We start from the raw sequence: 27,345 nt of genomic DNA, 5'->3' as shown, positions 1-27,345 counted from the left end.
AGATGTAAAACCAAGGTCCTGACCTGCTGTGGTCATTAAAAATCCCAGGTCATTTCTTGAAAAGAGTAGGGGTGTTACCCTGGTGTCCTGGCCAGATGTTCCCCTGGCCTTTATCAATCATGGCCTCCTCATAATCTCCATCATTGAATTGGCTTCATCACTCTGATACTGAGAGCTGGTGTGTGGTGAGCATATTGGCGCACTTTGGCTGCCCTAGCAACATCCGGGTTGTGGTGCAGGGGAGTCCCCATTACCTGTAAAGCACCTTCAGTGGAGTGTCCACTCAATTCTCTACTTTAGCACAGTTCACTACAAAAGGCCGTTCATTAAGCTTCAATTAGCTCAATTCATAATTTATTAAGACCTTTTGAACAACTTCTAACACTTGATATCAAAGAGAGATTGTTAAAAACTTTATGACATTTGATACTGGGCAAAGTGTCAAGGTGCATAATGTGAAAAACATGGACCTATTTTGTGACTTAGAATCAATACTAGCAGGTCTGGTTATATCATTTTAATTGGTTTAAAGAACTGTATTGGTTTTAAAGAAGCCAGCAGAACTGGGGTAAAAAACAATACATTAACTACATAGAAATAAGGTGGAAGTAGGGGGAGAAGACATTTAGTGAGAGCTGGGTTTTGATTATGATAAATCAACTTTTGGGGGGAATTGATTTAGATATGACAAAAGATCTTTTAAAACATTCTTTCACGTTAATAGCAACAACACCTCCCTTAGAAGATGTATCCACATAAAACAGATAGTACCCATTTAGTAATTCAAGTAGGTAGCTGTGTCAGCATGTGTAGGCTGCAAAGGAACAAGTAAAGGTTTATTCCACCCTGAAAAGAGAAAAAAAGAAACAAAACATTTCAGCCATGGAGCCTTCTTGGGATGAGGCTCCACAGCCAAAATGTTTCTTTTCTTCTCTTTTCAACATGGAATAAACCTTTACTTGTTCCTTTGCAGTACCCATTTAGGCTCACAGAATGTATTATTCCAAATGAAATTAATTAGGGCAATTTTGAAAAGAGCTTAATGTCCAAACCTTGGTCATGGTTAGGAAGCACGTTACATATGCTGAGATGAAGAAAACCTAGACTTTTGTGATTATAAAAATTGATATGAGACAGCTATGTCCCAGCTGTAACATTAGAAGTTGGAGGCCCTGAATTAGGTACGTTTTCTGGTGTTACAGAAAATTTAACTAAATGTAACTTGGAAATGTTTCATTCGGAAACATGAAGACAAAGCTGTGGAATCATTCTTTCTAAAGTGAAGGTAACTCAAGAACCTAAAAATAAAGAAAGAGTAAAAGTCTTTTTAAATCTGAGATGACTCAGCAGTGATTTTCTTAGAAGAATTTATAGCAAGCCAGGAGACAGGTGAAAAAAACAGAAATAAATTTAACACTGAGACAAAATTGTTAGCTCAGAAAATGGTCCTAAAAATCTAAAAAACATCACTGTGGCACAGGTCTCAGGAATGGCAAAAGAATCATGGTAATAAAAGCACTTAGGAGAGTTTCCTGGAAAGGGCACAACACATACAAACCAGATCAGCCAATGTGGCAGTGAAACCTTCAGCTGTTTCTTCAGAATGTTGTACATGACTTCTTACATTGGCCTGGCATTTGGCTTCAATGGCTGCCCTTTCTTTTTTAATTAAAGACCCCAAATGTCTTTCTCCCTTCAATGATGGCATCAGCTGGGTATTCGTATTGCTTGAGTTCACCATGTATGTCATTAACAATGACATGGTTTACAACCAAGAAATAAAGAGTAAATAAATATATAGAAACAGCAGAAAACAAGACCCACCAGTGACTCTTTCATTATCATTGATGGTACTGGAAAAAAAATGTGTGTTGAAACAGCATCTTGAAGTAAGTTTTCAACCAGCTCATTTCTGTCTCAAGCAATAGAGGCTCTTTCTTGTTTACAGCTTGAATATCAGAACATCCCGAATCTGGGTATTGTTTAGATGACTCTCATCCGCAGAGCACTTACTTTGCTCCCATCACACCTCTGGCCTGTGAGCCATGGTGTGTCACTTAAGGCTGTTTCTGTCCTCTGGCTGACATACTGGCTCTCTGTCTGAGGTACATGATTAAGCTGTGAAAAGGGGCAGGGTAGCATTTTTTCTGAGGTTGTGATTTGGTTATTCTGCAAGTGTTTCCCACCTGTGGCAGAAAACAGATAAACTGGTGACCTCTCTCAACATCAGCAGTCATTACCCTGCACGGAAACTGAAACATATTCAAGACAAAAGGGTACTCAGGATTCTATGGTGTGTATTTATTTTGTGAACTGTGTGGACAGTTTGTTTTCTACAACAACATAATTAAATATTTAATACATTGTAAACTAAAATCCGTTTCTATGTATCACTCTGTAATAAACAGCCATTTTGTTTCATTTCATTTAATTTTACATTTTTGTGGAGTTGCTTAATGTACTGTAGGAAAGAAGTTAGGATCTAGCTTTGCTGAAAATTAAGAATCTCTTTTTTTTCATATCTTACAAGTCCTTTTCAAACTGGGAAGGCTGAAATAAACATTGAAATAGGGAGAGAGAACATCTTGTGTCTGCCAGTCTTTGAAAACGTATGTCCTGTGAGGTGAGTCATAGCATCCCACTACTGAGCTACTGTATGAGTCAGGGCGCTCTCCACCCAACTTGGCAAACATTTTGAAGACACAGGAACTCTCTCTGCCTGAGAATTAAAGACAGAACCTTGATGACAATGTGTGCTTAAACACAATGTGGCCACACGTTTTAACATGCAAACACAATCATAACAGGAGACTAGGTTAGGTTTTCAAAGTGTTAAACCAACAGCTTAACATTGACCTTACATTGAGCATTAATCTGCTTTCTCCCTGCCTATAAATTGGGCATCCTTGAAGACACCGTATTCCAAGGTATAATTTTTTTTGTGATAAAAGGGGCACAATTGGGTTGAAAATAGGTTGTTACATTGCAGTTTTAAGCAGGTATAAAGAGATCTCCTGTTTTTCATCTTAATGGTTCACCTAAGTGCATTTGACCGCCTTTAACCTGTCACTGAAAGAAGACAAAAAAGTTTTTCCTTATATAGTTACACTCTATATAAAGACATACAAACTTTAAAACATCTCAGTCATTTTGGAGAGACTATTGTTTTAATCTTAGTGTTATTTTAATGAAGCAGTGTTACTACAAAACAACTGTACTACCGGGTCAATTCTATAATGAACAGTAGAAAGGAGTAAAACACCAATGTTTCAGCTGTGGATCCTCTCCTGGTGTGGGAGCAGAAATCAGAGATTTAAAGGAAAGATGTGTGGAAAAAAAGCAAAGCGATGGAAATCTGGGAGTCAAATTCCAGAGGAAATGTGGAAGACAGCAACCTGCGAATGCATAAAGAGCTAAAAAGGGAAGTATAGATTGTTCAGTCCTTAGGAGGTGTATGAACCTTTGTGAAGTTTTGGAATGAATTTGACTTCTGGTGTCTTCCTGGTATATGTTTGAATCCCTGTGACAGGGTGCAGACAGAACGATCAATGTGATCATGATTGGAAGAGGTAAGATAGGGGAATACTGGACTTGAAGAAATGTCACTGCTCTGATGTTTCCCCTGAAAAATCAGTTTTCTTCCTTCTCTTTTGCCCGAGTAAGTAACAATGCACTTCCTGCAAGAGGTGTACAAATAAAATTGCTGGACATGATGTTCTCTGGGTGGTATTGAAGTGGCCAGGGGGCCATGGATCTGTGAGCTGTCGGATATGATCTGTGGACAACCAGCCTGTGTGCGCATCATTTTTTTCATTCTTTGCAATGACAGGTGCTCTATAAAAAATGGGCCAGTCGAAGAGTCACTCTGTAAAATGGAGATGTTTTGTGTGATGACGTGGGGAGTAGACAGGGTTTTTGGGTTGAAGGGAAGAAGGTGTGGAATGTGGTTCTGGGTGAAGGGATTGCTCGTAAGACTGAGGGAGACTTTCAGGGCTGCTGTTGACTAGGGTTGACAGGGGTCACTGGCTTCTGCCAGTGCTGTACCTAAACCGAGGTAGATACAACACTCCAGTATCCACCAGTTAACGGGTCTATATGTGGTGTTGGAAAATAATTCAAAGTGAGAATCTCTTCACTAACAAAGCATAATCTGCAGGTCCATGCTTCCTGGGAATTAAATTAAGTTAAGAGCCTGAGACTCCACTCCCCAGCATGAGAATAAGGACAGAAGGACAGGGTGGAGATGTGGAAGTAACGCTCTGAGCTTTCCAGAGTCCGAGTCTCCATCGTGTCAAAATGATCTAGGACTCAGAACAGCAAAGGCTTTAGGAGAAGGAGAAGCTTTTGAATGCTGTTGTGACATCTGCAACAATGCTGTCATAAACCATATCAATGAGAGAGTGCCAGATCAAAAACCTGGTTTACATAACATTAAACTAAAAACAGAACACAATTCAGAGATGGGTGCTCATTCCACTCAAAAAAAGCCTTTTAGAGAGGAATATCAAGGGATCTTTTACTGGACACTGAAAAAAACACTTTAACTGAGTGAGTCTTTCAATCTAAATGTCCCCTATTCCCAGGCTGAGCTCTCTCGGTTGCTGACTGATTTCCTGCTCTGACAGCAGGAACCTGTCTGTGTTTTCACACTGGATGGTCAGGTCTGCAGCAGGCCATGCTCCAGCCCATTCAGTCTGTCAGACGAGGATGCTGGCTGGCCTGTGTGAGAATATATATTTGTAGGTGCTGTGTAAGATAAAGCTATTGCCTCGTGGCACTTTGATCCTGATTCGATGATGGACTGGGCTGCCTTCTTTGTGCATTAACCTTGCATTGGCTAGGTTAATTGGTGCCCCTAAATTGTTCTTGTGTGAGTAAGTGTGTGCCCTGTGATTCCTGTATAGACAGGCATACTGTCCAGGGTTCGGACCTGCCTTGTGCCATACTCCTCCAGCACAGGCTCAGGGTACCCACAGCCCTCACCAGGAATAAGCAGCTTTCTGATAAGGGATGTGTTTTTAATGCTGTTTGTCCTTCGCAATCATTCTTTAGTTTTTTTTTCTACTAGAACAAAGACAAACTCCTCCTCAGATAAACTGCATAAATGGGCTTTGTGCAGCCTCTTAAAGGGGAGCTGCAGTCCCAACTTCTCGGACCGGTTGTTAAATCTCGGTAACAAAATAAATGTATTGACATTATAAAAACAAACTTCACAAATTTTGAATTAAGCGCACAAATGTGAGCTTTGTGATGGTACTGCAAGTCACCGTGTTGTCGCAAACTGCTGGTCTCACCATGGGTAAGAGCAAGAGTTTGTAAAATTTGTGACTTAAACCACCCCTTCCTGCTCACTATTCACTATAATGATGAATATAATGCAATATACGAGTGAATAAGTACAGGGTGTGCAGCAGACATTTTACCACAGAAACATTCCAACGTGCTCTGCATGCAGAGTAAGTAGTATTTGTTGGCAAAACCATCTCAGAATCGAGATCAATATTTCAATTGGATTAAAACGGATGTATTCACAAGCCTGCTTCTTTATAGAGGAGCAGGACTGCTTCACATCGCTGGATGTTTTGTTGCCTCGTTCTGAATTGCAGAACATGGCGCTGCGCATACCTGGACATTTTGTCATGTAAATTGGTAACTGTGTACCTTGTACTTTCGTTCTGGTTTGAAAAACAGTCATCAATGCTGATTCTTTCTAATCACGAAATATATAAATAGCGTTGCAGTTCCCCTATAAACAGCGCTCAAGTTCAGAGCCTCATTTCTGGGAAAGTCCATTTGATTTTCTGTCTAGAACTGCAGCCATTTTCACATTGCAGACTGAAGCCTGCAATTGGCTCTGACGCAATGCTGCTGGTCTGTCAGCCTAATGGGTAAGTGGGTAGGCTCTGACATTCCCACCAGGCAAGGTTAAGTAGATGAGTGGGAGTGCGCTTCAACTCAAGAGCTTGATTTGCTCGAATGAAGAGAACACAGCGTACCCGCCTGCAGTTAACTGACTGAGCAGAGAACACTGGCTTCTCTTTACCCCAATTATAATCAGCACATGGCACTGTTTCCTGTGCAGATTTATGGTGTTAAGGACCAGTGTTATTCTACCCATCACAATAAGCCTTTGCTATACTGCACAATACTGTTGCATTGGTGTCTGTGAGATACACTGAAGGACAACCTGCTCCCAGCTGTACTTACGTGAATCTTAAAAAGCAGAGAGTGTTCAACGGTCATTTTGGATCAAGGAAGCTCAGAATTTACCAGGCCTGATCATGGATCATATTCCTTATTACATAGATCACATATTCAGGAGCCCTAACCCAATTTCTTTCCATAATGATTGGGTGGATCAAGCTTGTTGTATGGAATAAGGGGTATTTTGCAAGTGACAGTGTTATTACAGTATGTGCAGAAGGTAGATTCTGTATTTCAGTATTCAGTAAATGGTAAATAATGCCAGAGGTGCTTTGTAGCCTGTTTTCAGATTGTTCTCCCCCACGCAGCCCAAATTAAAAAACTTGAAAAGCTGAAAACACTTTATCCACTTTTATGTTACCATTAGGGCCATTCAGAGCCTGCTCTCAGTTTAGCGACCAAAACTGGCAAAGCATGGATTGAATATCCTGTTCTTTGCGAAGAAACAGGTCTGCACTTGCTCCCTAATGAAGAGGTCTAAGGGCAGAAGCCTGAGCTAAGAGACAAGCCCCTCTTGCCATGCCGATTCAATGCTGCAATTTACTCAATTCAGAGCTGTTCAGTCCATGAATTCAACATTTAGTGGAAGCACGATTGTGGCGATTACAGCCGCATGTCTTTATCAAAGTTACACACTGGCTTGGTGCGATGCGCATTATTCTTGTCAGTTATGCTCAAGGATCACTTATGGACAGTGGTTTTCCAGTCTTCCCACAGACTCTCAACAGGCTTCAAGTCAGGACATGCCCTGGGCCAGTCAAGGGCATTCACTTTCTTATTTTTAATAAACCTCTCCAGTGTGGATTTTGTCTTCTGCTTTGCATCATGGTTCTGCTGAAGAGTGAATTTTCTCCCCAGTTTTGAGTGTCCAGCTGACTGAAACAGGTTTTCCCCTAGAACTTGCCTTGACTTCACTCTGCCTGTTTTTAATTCAGTCCTAACGAGCTTTCCAGTCCCCCATTAAGAAGAACCCCTGTAGCATGATCCTGCCATCACCGTGCCTGACCGCAGGGATGGTGTTGACTGGGTCTAGGCCAAAAGTAACACGTGACATTTAGACCAGAATGTGCCAGTCTGGGCTCGGGTTGAATATTTGCTTGAAATTACCTGACCAAGATAACTCACAGAGACAGTAATTTGTATTGTGAAATCCTGAGAACAACTATTTTTGCACATACTAATGTAGTCTTGCGACAGCAAAGGAGGTGACTACTTATGAAATTAAAACTTCCCCATTTTCCTTTCACATGATCTTTTTGCTCTGAAGGTGTAGAGTAGGTTGCATACAAAAAAAAGAATTGCTATTTCACAGTGTCATGACTGAAGACTGAAAGGCCCTGTAATTATCAGAGGAGCACAGGGATCTGTAAAAGGATCACTTTCCTATCTTATCAATGATCTAGATTCTGGAACATGTAGATGATACCAAAACAGGGGGATGAGCTGTTCTCCTCATATAACCTGCAAAGAACTTCCCATAAGATTTAGACCAAATTTAAAACTGGAGGAACCCAACAGATATTTAAAGTGCAGTGTGTTATATGGAGGTAGCAAACAGACACAAAATGCAAAACACTTGAAAGACCTAGGTGTTCACATTTTGATCTTCTAGACAATATACAGTAAGCAATAAAAAAGACAATGTTTGGATTTATATTTTAAAACATAATTTAAATGAAATAAAAATATCCGACAAGCTAAAACAGCTAAATCTTTTTAGAGATAAGAGTGGGGAGTTACAGAAGTCCAGGTAGAACTCCACACCGAAAAGTCAAATTATGAAAAAAACACATGAAATATTTGTAACCTTAAACAGAGACTGAACTATGAGGGACCAAATCCTAGGGTTTAAAGTAGGGTTTTCCAAACCCTTGAGGGCAAGCACCAAGTCAGCTTTCTGATCTACAGAACCCATTGTGAGTGGTGAACTGGAATACACCGGCAGAAAATAAGGAGAACATATAAGGATTTCCTGTAGTACAGGATGCACTTCTTTTCAAAGTTCTGGGAGACTGGAAAAAGCTACCCAGCCATGTCAACAAAGCTTTTAATAGTTTTTGATAAAGTTTTGCAAAAAAGATTGATTTCTAAATCACAGGTGGTAAGCATTTGAGGAAATGCATGAGTTAAGGATTTAGAACTGGTTAAGGAATAAAAATCGGAGACTACAGATATGGGCTGATAGCTCAAAGAGGGGTGATGTAATTAGTGGAGTACCACAGGGATCAGTATGAGGAGCATTGGTCCTCCTAATTTAATTCAATTAATTAAGTTCTGGTATAGTTTGTAAACTAATCAAAACTGGAGGATTAGCACTAAATGCTGCAAGGAAACTCAAAAGCACTCAAATTCAGGGCTGGGCAATCTTATAAAAACCACAATTTAAAATTGAAAACACTGAGCTTGAAGATGGCACTTACATGAATGATGGAAAACAAGTTCAGAGTATATAAACTCATGTAATTAAAAGTTAGGGTTGCCATGGTAAAATTGTACAGTGTATGGTGTACAGCTCTGGTCAACACATTTTTAAAGACAGCTGCTCTGGAATCATCCTAATGAAGAGCAACCAGATACATCCTTAGACTCAAGGGATTGTCCTACCTTGAGAGGATGAAGGAACTGAACGTTTTTGGCCTTGAATGCACAAGACTATGAAGAGACCTGATATTCAGAACTAATGAATATTAATATTCCAATAGAATCAGAGACTCAAACCCCAGTGTAACACAAACCAGAAGTCACAAGTGACAAAAAACATGGAAGTGCATTTCAGTACAGAAAGAGTGTCCTTTTACAAAGGGCTGTGGGAGTCTGGAGCAATCTACCCAGACATGTGGTTGAACCAAAAACCTTGGTTCAATTAGCTACTAGCAACCAAATGGGCTGGATGGGCTACATTACCAACATTTACTTCTGTTCTTTACAAACTATGTACTCCTTGATCCTGTAGCTTAGGATTTCAAAGCGGTGTGCAGAAAGTGTTATTATGTTACTGCTCATTTGCACAGATAAAAACACAGCTTATGCTGGCGCAAAATCAAGCAAGAGACTTCGGCATCTTGCTTCATTTTATTTACAATTGCTCATTCAGCACATCGTGGATGAAAATACATCCCATAAAATAAAAATGCAGACATTTATAGTAAATATAACTGCTGCTTGTAGCAAAGTTTCCTTGAGGGGAGTTTCATCCAAGACACAAAGTTAACTACTGTTTAAACAATTTAAGCTATGTACATTTATCTTACCATTGACCTGATCCTTTTATTACAATTTACAAGAAACAGACATTGCAGAGGAACACTTCAGCTGGCAATTAACAAATAGACAGATAGCGCATAATTTAATGCAATTAAATAGTGAGCTCTCATTAAATCAAATGAACCAAAACGCAGTAAAACAACTGCAACTCTAAAGATGTTTAATGGCTGTTATACAGCACTCCTGTAACCTGTTAAGGATGACTAAGCAGTCTAAGTGTCAATGCATCCATCAAAACTTCACAGTTGGAATGATACTCCAACATGACAGTATGGTTAAGAAATACGTAAGCTTAAGCCTAAATTAAAAATGATACAAATAAAGCCCCCCTCTACCCCAAAGAGACCCTTCTTCTCAAAAGCTTTGTCCTAAAAATACTATAATTCACTACACATTACATGGGCTATGTTGTATACATGATGCAATGCCACAGGAGATGGAAAAAAAGTCAATGCATAACAATTAAGGAAAAATATTTTATGGCAAATTGTTGTCTGTCATCAAAATACGCAGCTACAGGAAAAAACAATGTGATCTACACCATACAAACAGAACCAGCCCCATGACTTTTACACAACAGGATCCTCTTGAAATTAGCCTTCTCCTGCACATCTAAAACATACTTGTTTACAAGTTACAATATCTTACTTTTCAGAAGGGAAGCACGCTTATCAGAGAAGACCGTGAACACTTTAGCAAATTACAACAGACGTTCAGTACCAAGTACATGAAGTAATATACAGACACACTTCTTCCAACACACATGCCAGCAATCTCAGGTCCCCACCTGTCCCTGTCAGCGAAGGAAAGGGGGAGGGCATAAATTCGAGTGAGATGTGTGTGTCGGCTGTAGTCCTGTCTGAGCGAGTCCCCATGTGCAGAGAGCACTGGGGCATCAGTCTGTGTGCTCAGGACAATCACGGACACTGTAGCTCTCCGCTCTGTGGCTCCTCGGGGGTCCTGCTGTCCGTGGAGCTGGGCGACTCGCCTGGAGAACTAGGACCGTCAGTCTTCTGTCTCTTTGACTCAGGGGGCTGGCAGCTTGGGTCTGTAGGAGGGGAGGGTCTCTCTGTAACAGGAGAAAATTCCATATCACCAGCGGTGTAAAAAAGCCTGGCCCTGAATATACAGTTGCAAGCGCAAGTTTTATTAGTACAGATCATAAATTAGGTCAGTTCACTGCCACTTGCTTGAGTGAGAATTCAATTACTCGGAAAACAAGTCAGTAGAGTTTTAGCTCGAAATTATTTCACCTGAACATGAAGGCTACAAATGAGAGAAGGCCATTTGTCCTGTCTTGTCATTTGGTAGTTAGTAGTTCAATGATCTAAAAATCTCACTCAGACATTTTTTTGTAAGAAGCCAGAGCATCGGTTCCAAACTCCCATAACCCTTAGAGTTAATTTGGGTTAATGTGGCATAGCTCTTGGCCCTAGGTTTCATTTTGGGCTGCGGTGCATTTTGTGTGGAATCTGCATGTTCTCAGGTATCTGTGCATGATGGACAGATGGTGCTGTGGACACCCACATTACTCCATGTGCTTGCTAGATGGGGCTCCAGCTCATTGAGATCCTCTACAGATGACGCGGTTTTGCAAGAGGATGAAAATTAGTGAATAACCTTACTCCAGGAACAGGACTCCGATAATTACATCAGCATGCATGTTTTGTTGCAGCCAGACATTTTGGCAGCCTGCAGATTTCTATGGCTTTGGAGACAGTACCAGACATATTTTCATACCTGTCTGAACAGTCTTTTTTTACCGGAAATCTTTATGACTATTTGCTAGGATAAATGTTAAAAAAGATATCAAGGAAAAATTAGAACTGAAAAATATGCACTGAAGCGAAGCTATTCTGTAGCATTAAACTAACAATGAGCTCACAGGGAAATGAGACTGAAGGACCGGACAGTGCCTGAGGAACTGTGCCCGTCCTTCCAGTCTTGGGCTCAGAGGAACTGTGCCCGTCCTTCCAGTCTTGGGCTCAGAGGAACTGTGCCCGTCCTTCCAGTCTTGGGCTTTCGTTTTGCAGTCAGATGGGAATCAGCTGGTGTGACAGCACAGATCTCACAGAAGGCCTGAATGATTACTAACCATGTTTTGCTTTTTCTGTAGAAGACGGTGTAGAAATCAAGGATCTAGACAGGGCAGGTGATCCACTTGTGACAGGAGTCAAAGAGATCCGCCTGCACAAAGAACAATAAACAAAATTAAAAGGTCATCAGTAAAAACAATCTTCCTCTTTCTACACACTGCTGTAAACCCCATTGAGCAGTGTCCACCCAGCACCCAGTGTTATAGAGAATGAGAACCTTTTCACACTTTATACTTTTGCGTCATATTAATTTTTTAAAAATGTTTTCAACAATCCAAAGGAGCAAGACTTCAGCTTATACACTTAAAGTTAAGTTTAACACCTTTAAAACACCTTGAGCAACCTGCTCAAAAGTCAGGTGAAAAGAAGACAACAGGTGCAACACCACAAAGAACCACAGTACTAGTAACGCAATGGTGCAGAAGATATTGCCCCAGAATTACAGGCCATGAATCCGATCGCTCAGGGGCTTCGGTCTTAGCGCTTCCTTTACAAGTCTTTGTTCTGGCTGACACTTTGTTTCAGTCATCTTCCGCAACACAACCTCCAGACTGAAACTGAAGGTCTGGGTCAAATCCTAGTGGTGGATCCAGAGGGAAAGTGCTCCCTGTCCTACCTGGGCTTGGGGCCTGCCGGGGCGCTGGGCTTGCTCCAGGCCTCCAGGGTGTTGAGAGTAATCCTTCTGGGCTGGATGGCTTTCAGGGGCTGGACTCCTGTCTGGGCGGACTTCCTGTCCTCACAGACGGGGGTGGCGCACGAGCCCAGGGGGGAGCAGGAGGGGATTTCTTTGCTAGCTGACTTTTCCAGCAGCGAGCCTGGTGTGGTGGCCTCCCCATTCCGGCTCCCCACTGGGCTGGCGTCCACAAACTTGGGCACGGGAGAAGACGTGCGCGCCGCTTTCTTTGTCTTCTTCTCTGCCGCCATCCCCGGGGTCTGGACTTCCAGCACGGGCTTCTCCTTCAGAGGGGTCCCCAGCTCGCCGCTCTCGAACGTCACGAAGGAACAGTAGCCGTCTGTCGAGGAGACGGCCAAGAAAGAGGCATCCTTGGACCTGAACGAGGAGAAACGTAACTTATGCCTTCACTCCAAGTCACAGAACAATTACAATAAAGTCCTCAGTTAGACAATTACCGTATACAGCCGGCCCTGAGGGCCAGCTTCAGAGCAGACCATCACCTGTTTCCCACTGACACGGCCAGTCAATGTCAGAGGAGCGAGCAGAGTCAAGAAGAAGACATCACCCACTCCAAGCAATGATCTGCCATTGGCTGATTGCTGCAATACCGTTGGTCTTTTTTTTTATTTTGAAGTCTGTATTTTGCCTTATTTTCTTTTAATTACAGCTTCATTTTGCTGCTCTTTGAGGGTTTAATGATGCTGTCAGCATGCATCCTTGACAAAGAGAACCATGACCGGGCTGAAAATCTCATTATCACTTCCCATATCAGGCTTCAGATACCAGCAAAACAAAGCTGGCTGTTGTCATGAACGTGGCTTTCGTGTGTATCCTGGCAATGCTGTAACTGTTTGCAATCTGCATCATAGAGAGCCTGCACCTTAACCTTTTGGTTTCCTAAATACTTCTTCACAGAGATTAGAAATGTTGGGCACAGCTCATTATTTCTAAAACAATAGGAAACCCCAGCCTTAAAACTGAAACCACCTTCAAGCTGGAACTTGAGTACTCATTTGTGCAATACTTTCTGACACATTACAAACAATCGTCATTAATATTGTTTGGAAACATCTAGCTGCACAGGACTGTGATGCTGTAATCACCTGAAGACAAGGTGGCAGAGCACAATTCTTACCACTCCCAGGCTTTTAATTTAGGCCACTGCTTTTTCACGAGCAAAAATGTTTTCACATGTCGAAAAATGATTACCTGAAAATTGCCTGTCACCATAAAATTCAAAACTGATTCATCTCTGAATTTATTCTTTCACCTTTCTTGTAGCTCAGCCTTACAGAATGAGCCCTGTATGCCATTATTATCCATCTTAAAGGGATATGAACTAAACTTGAAGTTAAATATCTCCTGCAAAGGATGAGTTTTAATTCTGGATTCAGAAAAATCATTAAACTTAAATTAACTGCAAGCAATGATTAAAAACACAATGCAATATAAACTTTCCTTCTACATAATTAAAAAGTATAATTTGGTTGAATGTAGTCATTAATCCACAGTATAATTTGCTGAAATGTGAGACACATATTACTGCAATCCTTAGAAACTTCAACCCTCTCAGATTTTTTTCAAGGCATTGTCTCAATTTCTAATAATGAGCAACAGTGTGCTGCTCACCTTTACAAGAGCTTCTCTGCCTAGACAGTACTGTGCTCCTTCCAATTCTGAACCAAACAAATAGGGAAGTGAAGCACTGATTTTTCTCATACCGTTTTTTGATTAAAAGTAATCAGAAGACCGTCCTTAATTCTCCATGCGTTAACCAAGTATAAAGTAGACAATTAAGGGTAAGTGGGTAAACTTTTAAAATAAGGAAAGTTGTGTTACACAACTGTTTTAAGAAACCATACACACTCAAAGACTGTTCTCTTAGGTAGCTAAATCAACAAAAAGATTTATGTTAAGGTTCTAAAACAGAAGAAATATCTCCCTCAATGAACAATGAGATTGCAAATTATAAGAACAGCAATTATAGTATAGCCTGCTCCTGACATTGCTTTTCTACTAACATTACTGCTAAAATGCAGAGTTAACTTTAAACAATGGATTCAATTATTCTATATGCTGAAGAAAAACAGTTGAAAATAGAAAAAAAGGTAGAACACCCCTAAAACTGACTAGAATTCAAACCTGTCGCAGGAAAGGGTTGGCGAAGCATCTCAAATTTAACACAACAAGGTTATATGGGCTCAGTGGCTCATAGGCTACTTTCAGAGTTGGGGCTGCAAAATGAGGCTTCTTACATTGCAGTCTGCTGTAGACCTGACCTGGAACTCACCATGTGACATCACTGAGCGTGTGGTAGTGGATGTTGGAGATGTACCCGAAGGGGATGGACTGCTGGGTGTCATACAGGAAGACCGAGTCCTCGGAGGCAACAGCAAACACCAACCGGTACGGCAGTTTAAACACATTATGCACAACCTGTGAGGACCCATCTGAAAGACAAAGAAGGCCAGGACGGTCACAAATGAGCAGAGGCCATTCAACCCATCCAGGTTGTTTGGTTGATTGTAGTTAATTGACTTGAAGTGCTCACAACGCTTCTTGAAAGAAGCCAGGTTACGATCCATAACGAGGCTGAATATCATGTTACAAGAACACTGTGCATAAAAAAGCCTGAAAGAACAATGTCTCCATAAATGCAACACAACCTTAGCGCTCTTTGGGTTTGTATGCGATTTATGGGAATCGGTCTGATCTTGCTTAGACCACCTACACACCTGAATATGCCTGGGAGTTGCAATAAGGGATGATTTACTCTGCGATTCATTGGACATGAACTGCAGTGGCTTGGGAGAAAACTACGGTCACTTCCCAACAGGTGAATGGGCATTCACCAACCTACACAACACAAATATTTAAATGGGAAGACCTTCAAGATTGACAGCACCTCGGCTGAGACAATAGGAGGTCCAGTAAGAGACAGGCAAGACCACCCCATACTGAAGAGGAATTCTCAAGGCCAGACAGCATTCCCAAAGAAAGACCCCGACACCCGTTCTTCCAGAAATCACGTTAAGAGATTTTATGATATGATTTTCATCGCTTGACAATGTCACACAGGCTTGTTTTTGTTACCCGGAAGGTCTCTGAAATGCATCTATAAGGCCACAGGCCATCATATTTTCATGATTTCAAATTAGGAAAACCCATGAAAACATGTAGACTAACCCTTTTCTTTTCAATCTCTTTAAAAGGAAACAAGTACAGCATCATTTTCCAGCTCAGGTTAATCAATGAAAACAGAGCAGCTCAGAAAGCAGCTGCATTATAGCGTTGCAAAAACAGCCACTTTTTGCTTTTGGTTCTGGGCTGTGTACAAGCTACCAGCAGTGGTCAGCATTGAGGTTTGACCTTTCACAGCACCTTCAGCCTTGGAGGTCCTCAGCTCAAAGTAGACAGGACAGCAGCGTACGGCCAAGGTGGCTTTAGCAGGGCAGGGCAGGTGAGCGATGGGCCTGAAAGAGAAGAGGTCACACTGTGCTGAGGACAACAGCACACAGTACGGCACAAGCTCATTATGTAATGCACTATTGTTGCACCATGGTATATTACTTTATTAGCCTACCCCAATCATTACAGTTACAAACTAGAGGAGGAAATGTGCCCCCTCTGGCCTATTAGTCCGCAGTTAATTGATCCAGTGATCTCATCCAGGTGGATCTCGGGAGAACCCAGGGTAGCAGCTTCAACAACATGGCTGGGCAGCTTGTTCCACACCCCCACACCCTTTGGGTAAAGGAATGCAGTTTTGTTCTGCGCAGTTTCCACCTGTGTCCTCTGGCTCATGTTTTTCTGCCCGTTCTCAAGAAGCCTGCTGGGTTGACTTTGTCAAGACCTCTGAGGGCTTTTCATTAATTGTATCAGGTCACCTGGTGAATTTTTCCGCTTACATAGTTTGATTTTAAAAGGGTCACTGTAAGACAAATTTAACCAACTACAGAAACATTAGTATTTCGCATGAAGATCTGTTCAGAGTTTTGTAATTCTAACTTTTATCTTTATTTTGCCTCTACAGGCTTAAGCATGTCTCCATTTTATGGCTACGCAACCGTTGCCATTCCATAAGAACTCACATGAATTAAAATGAACTTTATGAGGATCATTCAAAAAGCCTTTATCTCAAATCAGCTTCTGCCTTGGTTTGTAAATACCTTAGCTGCTGTATATTACAGTGTTTTTAACCATTATACTGGGTAAAACGAGAATAAATCCACAAAACTGAAAATAATGTCAGAATTGCTCAGGGCTGCACCGTTATTGGAATACAGATACTAAGCTTGGCAAAAAAACTGAGAAGCTATTATAGTTGTACCTATAAAACTATAAAAGTTTCACATTCAGAAAAAAAAGACTCAATATGCAAGAAATCATATTCAACTTAAATCCTGTTTTTGAACTGTAGGTTAGGTCTTGCCTGTATGAATTTACACTGAACAATGGCTGAAACAAGTGAAAGCAAAAAAATAAATAATTCAGAACAGTATTTTGAACATAAAGAAGCTGTATGCAGCTCTATACACTATATTGTTCTAAACCCTTTTGGCACAATAAAGGGAAGATGTTTATAAAGAGTAATATGAACCCTGGAAGTTGTCATGGAAGCTCAAGAAATTTGACTGAAGTCTTCAAAATCAGCCTCAGACAGAACAATCAACTCACAACTAGACAAATTTAAAACTCTTGCTTAATTTAAGTGTCTTCGGTGTTTGTTTTGATAAAGCACAATCCAGTATTCCGTAAAACACTTGGAAGTGTAATTTGAAAGCTCTTGCAAAACTACCCGAAGTGTGTTCCGACTGGGCTTGAAATCTTACCTTTTCAAATTTTTCCTGGAGAACACATATGTTGTATTTGTGACATTTTCTCCAGCTTCAACACACCCAGCTGTACAAGGAGACGTTCACAGTTGGTAAATGAATGGAACATGATTTTTTTCAGCTGCTCTACTTATTTTTCATCTATAACTACTCAGTCATGCTTAAAATACGGGAACTTTAATCTTTTTACCCTGGAACAGAGAAGATTACAGTCACTCAATCCATGTACTGAAAATCCTGAACGATTCTGACAAACATATGTTTTGTGCTCTACAGAGAAACACTGATAAATCTGAAGCATCATGGAACAACTATACCTACAGAGGTTGCATTTACTTGAATGCATTCTAACTTGTCATATTATCAGCACTTTGAACAGATTTGTGAGCAACTATACATTTTCAGGCAGAAACACAGGTATTTCATCAGATTAGACTAGTAAATGCCATTATATTAACTGGCCCCCAGGTCTCCATTACAGGTCCACTGTAATGGAGAATCTTAATGATCTGGTTAAATAACGGATTAAAAGAGGAGATGTTACCTCTTCAGGATTCAGAAGTTTGGACAGACACCAGCAGTTTCACTGATTCTGTACATAAAGTACATGTCTGTGCAAGTCCTTTTGTACAATTGTTTCTTATTAAATTATACAGTCAGCAGAGCCAGGAAAAAGCAATGTAATTATTATTAAAACACCAATGATGACCATGTTCATACCTGGAGCGAGCAGTAAAGATCCGTCCGTTGTGAAAGAGAGTCGGCGGAAGAAAGATCTCATGCTGTCGTCATGGAACATTCTGTAACTCTTTCCCTGCACATCACACACATGGAATTAAACTGAGATGAGCTGTATGAAGCCTCTTACAATGAGCGACCACATTCTCAAAACATGCTCTCAAAGTCCACACTGTTTTAGGAGTAGTTCATTACAAGTTCTGCATCAAAGGAACTTGCCCCATTCCCAAGAGACCTGACTATATAAATGACATGTTGTCTGGCTCTCATTTAAAGTGCAGGAACCAGACTGATTTATTTAAAGTACTACACTGGCGATAGAAGTTTTATAAATCTGGGAATTACAGATTCCTCAATTTAAATTAAGCACTTTAATTTGTTTTTTCTCGATATTACCAATGCACACAGTTATGAAAGATAAAAAACAGTAAATATGTTAAATGACTAATTAACAATTTGTTAAAAGACGACACTAACAGCATGCCCCATGTACAGAGTTCCATTAATACTGAGATCTAGATGTGCTAGGCCATCTTGAACCTATTCGCATACATTTAGGAAACGTAGAGATGTTATTCATAAACAAATGCTAGGATATTTCACCTCTCACTTTTAACTGGAGACATTGGAGCATTCTAGACCAATTAATAAAAAGGGAGACAAATCCAAACCTGAAAACCACAGACCAATCAGTCTAAAATCTTAGAGGTAAAGTTATGGAAATTACAGTTCGAGCTAAACTAGAAGAATATTTGCAAATGAGTTGCATGTTAACAGACATTGTTTAAAACTAAAGCACGACATGTGATAGCCAGAAAGCTGTTGACAATGTCTCCCATAAAAGACTGATTGTCAAATCCAAAACCAAAGTCAAAGATCTGTGTATATGGATTGAGAACAGGGTAACAGGCAACGGCAGATGGAAACAGGTGGCTCATTGCTCTTTCTAAACTTTCCCAATGAGCTCTACTGTGGTTACCAACTAGATAATGTGCAGGTAATGTCAAACATATAGAATAAACGACAGTAATGGAATGACTTAGATAACTGGAGAAGACACTTGGTAAATGAAATTTAACACTGATTAAGCACAAAAATTCCACTCAGGCTTTAGTAACATTCACTATAACAAGAGGGTCAAGTTCATTTAACATAGCGAGTCAGATTCAATTAAAATGTTCTTCAAATGGGACAAACATTTAAATAATTTGGGCAGAGCGGTGGCTCTGTGACTAAGGATCTGCGCCTGTGGCTGGAAGGTTGCCACTTCAAATCCCGCAGCTGACAGAGGAATCCTGCTCCATTGGGCCCCTGAGCAAGGCCCTTAACCCCAACTGCTCCAGGGGCGCTGTATAAATGACTGACCCCAAGCTTCCCTGTCTGTGTCTCATGGACAGCATGTTGGGGACAGCAAAAAGAAATTCCTAATGCAAAAAATTGTATATGGCTAATAAAGTGATCTTAAATAAGACATTCAAAAATATAGCTAACATACATAATTCATGGAAATTCTAGGCACAACCACTCAATAGAATGTTGTGTAGCATTTGTTGTTTATTCTATTTATTTATTTAAAGCACTATTAGCCACTGTCCTCACTGGATCCCAATTTAGTGGGTTTTTTTTTTTACCATCAATAGCTACATTTATTTAAAATATAGCTGTGATTATTGTACAGTGCATATGTGTTCTCCTAAAAAGAATATTGCTGGGATGTCACGTTCAACAACTGGCAAACATTAACGTGCAACCATTTGTGTGTATCGATTGGTAAAGTGCAGGACTGGAATATGATTTAAACAAGCTCTGGGTTTATTGATCAGCGCCTGTAAATTCGGCCTGTGGGACTGAAAAGACACTCAGAAACTATGATGTGCAAAATATGACAGGCAGCTCGCCTTGTTTCAGAACTAGCAGTTTCAGTGCTCAGTGACTATACATGTGGCACAGGTGCTTCTTATGCTACACCATGACAGCAACCCAGGTGTTTGTTTTTTTACTACTGTATGTCTTCATCAATACCATGCGGAGAAGCAGCAAAAAAGCAAACAGAAGGCTTGAGAAAAGCGTGGAATTGAAGCCCGGAAAGGTTTTACTCATGCTTTTTGATGCACAGCATGAAAGTACACAGGAACATAAAAAGAAATGAAAAAAGATACATTTTTAGTGCAAAAGGTGGCTGAAGCTCAAAATCCAGGATCCTTCAAGAACCTGCTGAAGAAATTCTAGGGTCACTTTGTGACTGATCTCCTTGGGGCTTGCACCTCAAGTCCTGAACCCCAGGGCCTGCTACCAGCTTTAACTGAAAACTTTGTCGTTACTGAACAACTGTAAAGTTTAACAGCCTGAAATCGCCAATATTTGTTTTAAATAACTGACCTTAGCGCCACAGAGATATACTGTGAGTTACATCATAAAAACTGCTTAATAAGGTAAATCCCACAACCATTTAAAATCTTACAGATAATATACTATCACTATTAATGATAAGATCTATTCTGATTGCAGAATTTAGCATTTAATGTGTATTTTCTGTAATATATGTTAACGTAAGTGCAGCAATACAACCTTTTTTGTTTAAAATGCAAGTTCGAAATGCAGGGATTCTGTTGCACTCCTGCCTTTGATAACACTGTGATTAAAATCATATTAAATCACTTGCCTCTCCCTCCGTAGTTGTCCCTGAAGACATCTTGCTCACACTGTAGGCCTTTCTCTTGCTCTGTGTGCTGTACACCCTCATAACCCTGCAGTAACAAGAACACTTACAGCTCACTGCATGAATATCAAAGATCCATTGTGGAAAAATTTAGACTTAATCATGAAAACCCCAAATAGCAAATACTCATATAAGGAAACACTTATATAAGGAGAGATGGTTTTTAAAAATTCTCTCAGCTCAGTCTCTTGGAATCAGAATTGACTTCACTTAGTGTTGTAAGCAGCCGTCACAATGGAGAAGCAGACAGCATGTTGACAAGCTGTGCTTTCTCAGTTTCACTCCACACTGTGTTTTTCTCTGGACACACAAAAGCAATGGCAGTACCTGTCACAGCTCATGGTGGTAATGTACTGCCCTTGAGGATCCCAGGCAACACCCTGCACATAGCTCTTGTGATCGTTAAATATGGACATTTTCTGCCCTGAAAGAACAGTACAAGGAGAGTCAGTTAGCAAAACTGGTTTCACACATTTGTGCTGTCTTAAATGAACAATAAAAGAGCAATCCTGGAGAACACATGACTGGCACAACTGCATTTAAACCGGTCTTTGCTCTGAAAGTCAGCAGATCAGAACAGGAGGATGACAACATTCTCTGTGAAAGTCCAGACTATAAAGGTGTACAAAGAAAGGATGCAGCTAAAAGTTAATGCTTGTGTGAGTGTCTATTACAAATCGGAGTGAGATTTGCACCTCCCAGGTGAGGCATAGTTTTGAAGGAGTGGGTGGTCAAGCAGGAAGGAGCAAGGGAAGTGGCCAGGTCCCACTGCTGGTGATCAAGTTAAAATATCTGATCCTGGAGGGTTCAAATGCATCCTTCAAGGTTTCTTCTGAAACTATGTATTGATCACGGGCAGAGAGAAGGTGCCCTTTGGCTTGACGACAAGAGCCTTAATGATGCCGACAGATGTCTAAACAGAAAACATATCCCACTTCAAAACCTAAAAAATAAAATTTACAGAAGGGTTCCTTTGCATGTTTTTTTTGTGGGTAAGCAGTTTGCTTTTTTTTTAATCCCCCCATTGTCTGATGCTGTGTCCTTAGTGACTGAACACTGGTTGGAACAGTACTGTCTACCTGCAGATGTGCGGTACTGTTCTACTGATCTCCAGTGCATGTTGTGGCGTGAAAAAGGACAGGTTTTTAAAGGAAGATCTGTATAAATCATTCATATGCTTCTGCTTTGGTTTTGGAAGACTTTGTAGGGGTGGGCTGTATTTTGTTCCTTTTTAGGTAACACTTTCTCGTACTTTGTGTATGAAGCTGCTCACAGTGGTAAAGCTGGCACTTTCAGTAATGTTCTGAGAGATGTTTTGAATATTAAAACAATGATTAAACATTTTCAATGTAAACTATGACTATAAATCCTACATTATTAGTATGCTCATAAATAATATCCTTACTAGGTATTGCGTTGGCATTGCACAGAAACATTCTGAAGGCAAGATTAAAAGCAGCCTGTGTCATTTAATTAAAAATTGAAAACCATTATCTTTTATTATGTTTAATTTTGCCTGCTACTGTATTAATGCTGTAATGCTGCTGTTTATCCAGGCTTTCCCATTCTCTTTTATGACCCCCGAGGCAGTGAAGAGGCAGAAGTGTGCTTCCTTCCCACACCACTGTATGTATTCAGAGAAGTTTTACCTTTATTGACATCCCACATGATAGCAGTGTTGTCCACAGACCCAGACACCAAGAAGTTCCCGTCGGTTGTCCATGAGAGATCATAGACATCTTCTATGTGTCCCCTATAGCATTTTTTTAAAAAAGATTGAAATAAAATAACTTAAAGGGTTGTCATTGTTTTTCTCTTCACTTCCTAGGCCAGAGACTGAAAGCTCTTGTCCTATGTGTCAAAGTTGCACCACATCTAAAATCTCAATCACTGAACTTTATTGAGCTAGATAAACCCCGACTGGGGTTTCACGAGTATGCCACTTTAGCAACAGAGCTCTTGATGGTCTTCAACTCGTTTAACAGCACTCCCTCAGTTTTCGTTAGTATGGCTCCCACAAGCCATCAGTCCCACTAAACAGATCATGCAAAACAGTGAGACACTGCTTCACCAGTGAATTTAAGTGTGAAGTTCAAGAAACCCAGACTGTGCAAGCCAAGAGATTACTTTAGCCAGGACGCCTGAGTTAATACCAGTCCTCTTACAAACAGGTACCACGGTTTCTTTAATAATCAAGTAGTCAGCATCTCAATTTAATTTATGAACTGAAGGACGGCCCTTACAATAGCACAGTGCCTGCTGCCACCATACTAACATACTGGGCCATTGTGTTCCACAGGGAAGAGCTCCACCTGCTGGTACTCCAACACCACTTCCAGGAGCGACCTGGATTTCCTTAGGTCAGACTTGTTTTTGCTCCAGACACGTCCAAGGCCCGGATTAAGATGATGCTACACTGCTGGGGTTCCCTGACCCTCACCTCAGCGTTTTCACCACGGTCCAGCACTCCTTGTTCAGCTGAGCGTCCTCCTCCTCCTGAAAAGCTGCCTGTTCCGGCTCCTTACTGTCATTGATCTTCCACAGCAAGATCGCAGCATCTGAAACCGGTATCCGCAGGTCAGCACACCACTGTGTGTGTATGGAGCTCTACATTTCAAGAGCATTTAGCAAAAAATAAAAAGACTCTTACAAAATTACAAAACTATTGCTCACCATCTCCTGCGGACGCCAGGAGTTCAGTGCTGGGTGAGAACCGCACCACATTTACTGCCTTAGTGTGTCGCGCAAGATTAGACAGAAACTCCACGATGGCCTTTCCATCCGGTCCCTTCTCCACCTTCCACATCTGTGTGAGCACAGGACAGCAGTTACACAACCTGCAGGCCCTTTCAAGCCGGGCAATGACACAGTGGCAACAGGCGGACAGTGGTACAAACTGCCCAAGTCCGTTGGCGTACTAGATCATCACAGTCACTTCCTCAACAGTCTTCTACAGATGCACACTCAAGACTAATTTACATTAACTGGCTCTTCAATAATCAATACCTATCAGCCACTTACAGTTAGTGGGCCCCAAGATGTGGGAACACTGTGAAATCATATACTGTAGCACATGATACAAAAGCAACCTAAAACAAACCTCCACCCTTTATTTTAACTTGCACTTTCCCATTCAAACAGTATTGATGCAAATAAGTGCACAGAATAAAGAACCACACTATTATAATACCAAGACCCGGACAGGTATTAAACATGGCAGCAAACTGTGTGGAGCTATAACGGGAAAGTACAAACAGGGACAACTATACAAGGAGGACATTCAAGAGTACAAACTGGCGACATACAAGGCTGGTGTAAAATGAGAACAATGTCAAAAGTACTAGAGCTGCAGACCAAAATGTCATTTTCTTGATGCTTTTATTTATTTGAACCCACGCAGAATTAAAGTGGGCCACTAGTCTCTGATCAACCCATAGTTCTTCCCCTGTCCACCGAGTACAATTAGGCTGCCAAAGGAATTTCTAGTTCCAAGCTAACATTCTGGTAAACTGAAAGCACAAAAAGCCCAATAACTGCATAGCTACACGATACCTCCGCTCCCTCATAACACAAAACCTCTCTACACCACCTTGAACAAAAGAGATTCCTAAACTAGCTGCCCCGCATCACACAACCTCTCCAGCAGCTCCCCCTCTTGGGGAAGTGAAAGAGCACTGGTCTACGGGTCACTTGCCCGAACAGTAGTGTCCACTCCTGCGGTGGCCAGCCTGTTGACTTTCCGATCTCCGCCATGCTGGAAGTCAATGCTGTACACTGGTTCCTTGTTGTGCCAGGCTATTTCACAAGTGATGACTTTCATCCTGGACCGCACCTATAAGACAAGCTGCGGTGAGCACAGGTGGCGATGCAGAAGAACCAGTCGCGCTTCAGACCTCCTCCCCCTGCAGACTTGAAACCCAGAGCAGGGAGATGGTCAGACACCTGACCATGTCGCTGCTGTCCTGTGTTAGGCACTGCACTTAACACAGAATTATGCAGATGTGTTGCTATGGCGTTGCAGACAGTTTTAATCTGGCAACACTCCACACTGAACCTTGCTTTTTTTTAAGGAGTAAAGCACAAGCTGACGGATTAAGCAGCTTGGTGCACTCTGCTGATCCCAGGTTGGCTGTGACAAAACAGTTGGGGTGCTTTAATTCCTAGCAAAAGGGAACCCGTGGCAAAAACCTGCCTTCTCCATTGTCTCACCTTCCAAGAGACTGAGCCCAAATAAGCTTTCATTATAAGTGTCTGCCAGCTGGAGACGAGACAAGCTGCTTCTGTTACTCTTAAGCACAAATTACATTTTGTGTATGGAGCTGGTGAGGCTAATGAACTCAAAGATGCTGTTTTTCAAAGACAACCTGACATGAAAATGAAAATGTATTAATAAACTACTCAATTTCTACAGCGCAACAGGCTTACTGCTCTGTTGCTGAATTTCTGAATACTCTGTTTGAATTGATGTGGTTTAAAAGAAGGATAAGGGATAGGTAGTTTAAAAGCCTTCTACGGTCAGGTACTAGTTACTAAGGCCTAAATAATTCGCAAAAACATAGTCCAATGGGATTCTAATTTGTGTGTCACTACTTCCTAACAACCCATACCTGGGAAAAAAAAGAAAAAAAATGGTAAATGCAATAATTGTGTCAGTCCGTACAAGTGAATACTAAAATACAGCACTACAATAGCAACAATAAGTGGTTGAGACATTTGCCAAGAAATCAAATACAACTCCAGCAGAAGAAGAGAGGCTGTGATCTCCCATTATGTCACAGATAACCTGTCCACAGTTCAGAGAAGCAGCCACTTTTACAGCAAACCGAGCACGGTGAGGGATTTTGATACGTTCAGCGACCGATAACTTCAAAACCTTACAGGAAACATACTCTCTTTCACACAAACAGACCCTGCTATGAGCACTGCAGATAGATGTTCGGCCTGTTATTCACAGCATTATCTCGCTATATGAGATGTACAGTCCTAAAAAAAAAAAACTCAAAACAAAAAAAAACTGATCAGTGAAAATACGACACGCAAAAGTTTGGAAAATTAAAACAAGTTTTTCAAAAGCTTTCAGAAGGTCACGTTTCTTATTTAAATCATATTCACTCTGTATTTGACCGGTTGTTTCTGAAGTGACTAGTGAGACGTAAACAGTTACATTCTAAAAGTTTTTTTGTCCCAACCGGCTCTTGAGTGGCGAAATATATATATGTGTGTGTGTGTACACCTGTACTTTCCCTATGCACGGTTCAGTATATTTAAAACGCGTTTAAAAAAAGTAAAAAGAAAAGATGCCAAACTTACCAGACTGACAAGCACTCCGCTCACTGTGATCCGCAGTGGCCGAACAGCTGAGTTTCCCGCGCTGCAGTGGGGGAGTTACTCGCCGGGAATCGTGGCCAGAACCGCCTTCATCATCCAACATGGCCGACTGAATTCGGCTCTTTCCGGAGGGTTTACGAGGAGAACCGAATACATTTCGAGGTGTCGAGCTGTAGCTGCAGAGGCATGGATACAGTTTGTGTATTGCAATAGGGGTTGACAAAACGGAGACGTGTAGTTACAGTACTGGGTTTAGCAAATAAACAAGAAGGGTATTATTATAACATTATTAGAAACATCAAATATTTTGTCCAAATAATAAAGTTACTCCTTTAAAAATTAAACACAAAAATAAGTTATATTCTTGACAGTATACTAAGCGCCAAAAGAATGTTGCCCCTCTAGGAATGCATCAATATTTGTAGAAAAATAAAGTAAAAAAAAACTGATGAAGAAATTAGATGTGGTTTCAATGACAGCACAGGCCTTCCTCAGGATCTGCTTGGCATAAAGCAGCCTTAAAAGCTCACCAATCATTTATGGGCTGAGATTTATGACATTTAGAAAGTATTTTTTCTTTTTGAATGTGTGAAGCAAACCAAGAAATATAACAATTAAAAAAATGAACAATAGTAAGTTAAATATTTTCCATTAAAGACCCATAAAATGCTATATACTAGGATACTTTCCAATTCCATCAGAACTTATTTTCTCAGACTATATAAGCACTGCATTTCAGTGAACTTGAATGGCTGTCAAACACAATTCCCAGATATGTGTCACAGTAACTATACCAGTGGATTGTTGTGGGAATTATATTGCTTTGTTTTTGACATATTCATCTCAAGGTAAGAAGTATCATCACACCAACAGACAATTTCATCCAGAATGGCTCCACATGTTTGTCCAGCCACTGAGAGCAAAGAGACTAATACACTAACATCAGCAAACCTGTTGCTTTGATTATTTTCAGTTTCTTTGACAGTCATCAGTATATACAGTAAGATGAAAAGGAGGGAGAAAGATCACAGCCTTGTGTTGAACCAGTGGAGTACAAACAGGGTCAGATGACAAACAACCTATTAAGAAATGCATTTGGTGTTCAATTGGTCAGAATTGTTCAGGTCTATGACTGACAATGACACATACTTTTAAGACCTGACTATTGTACAAGCACTAAATCATCTATTTAGCGAGGAGCTATACAGGTACAGGCGATGAGGTCATTTGATCTGTTGAACGCCAAGCCTGAGGAAATTCAAGAAAAAACACAAAAATGACATGGCCCCTCATCAAGCAAAAACCGACGTTGTGCCCTCGGTCTGGTACAGGCTGGACTAAACCACCACCTCATCACTTGTCAGGTGTTATCAAGGCCCCTGACCGGCATCGACAGGCAGGCCCAACTGTGATGGTCTGGGAAGACAGCCCTGCCCCCTGGCACAAAGCATGCCACAGATCCGCAGCTTATTCTGCTTTCAGCAG

At 41.0% G+C, this 27,345-nt stretch overlaps 1 protein-coding gene across 1 annotated transcript; it reads right to left on the bottom strand.

The window, feature by feature from the left end:
- Nucleotides 1–9,257: 9,257 nt before the first annotated feature.
- On the bottom strand, nucleotides 9,258–25,945 carry chaf1b (chromatin assembly factor 1, subunit B). Its single transcript, XM_015363692.2, has 14 exons — nucleotides 25,843–25,945; nucleotides 24,227–24,364; nucleotides 23,206–23,338; nucleotides 22,973–23,090; nucleotides 22,182–22,285; nucleotides 20,860–20,956; nucleotides 20,476–20,560; nucleotides 17,796–17,889; nucleotides 17,073–17,142; nucleotides 15,622–15,713; nucleotides 14,531–14,690; nucleotides 12,181–12,615; nucleotides 11,564–11,655; nucleotides 9,258–10,537 (listed from the first exon to the last, which is right to left on the bottom strand). Exons 2-14 carry the CDS (start codon nucleotides 24,350–24,352, stop codon nucleotides 10,386–10,388), a joined length of 1,758 nt encoding a protein of 585 aa, XP_015219178.2. The 5' UTR covers nucleotides 24,353–24,364; nucleotides 25,843–25,945; the 3' UTR covers nucleotides 9,258–10,385.
- Between the last annotated feature and the right edge of the window lie 1,400 nt (nucleotides 25,946–27,345).

This window comes from Lepisosteus oculatus, chromosome 15 (assembly GCF_040954835.1).
Source record: "Lepisosteus oculatus isolate fLepOcu1 chromosome 15, fLepOcu1.hap2, whole genome shotgun sequence".
Taxonomy (NCBI): Eukaryota; Metazoa; Chordata; class Actinopteri; order Semionotiformes; family Lepisosteidae; genus Lepisosteus; species Lepisosteus oculatus.
Note: the sequence above shows the minus strand (reverse complement) of the source record. Positions and strands in the feature narration are given on the sequence as shown.

Bases quoted from the DNA above. Each gene is read 5' to 3' on its own strand.
- chaf1b (XM_015363692.2), bottom strand. From the start codon at position 24,352: ATGAAAGTCATCACTTGTGAAATAGCCTGGCACAACAAGGAACCAGTG. The intron at 17,143-17,795 runs GTATGAACATGG...CTCCTTGTACAG, and splicing joins ATCTTTACTGCTCGCTCCAG to CTGGGTGTGTTGAAGCTGGA. The intron at 11,656-12,180 runs GTAGGACAGGGA...TTCTTTGTGCAG, and splicing joins CCGGCAGGCCCCAAGCCCAG to GCGGATCTCTTTGACTCCTG.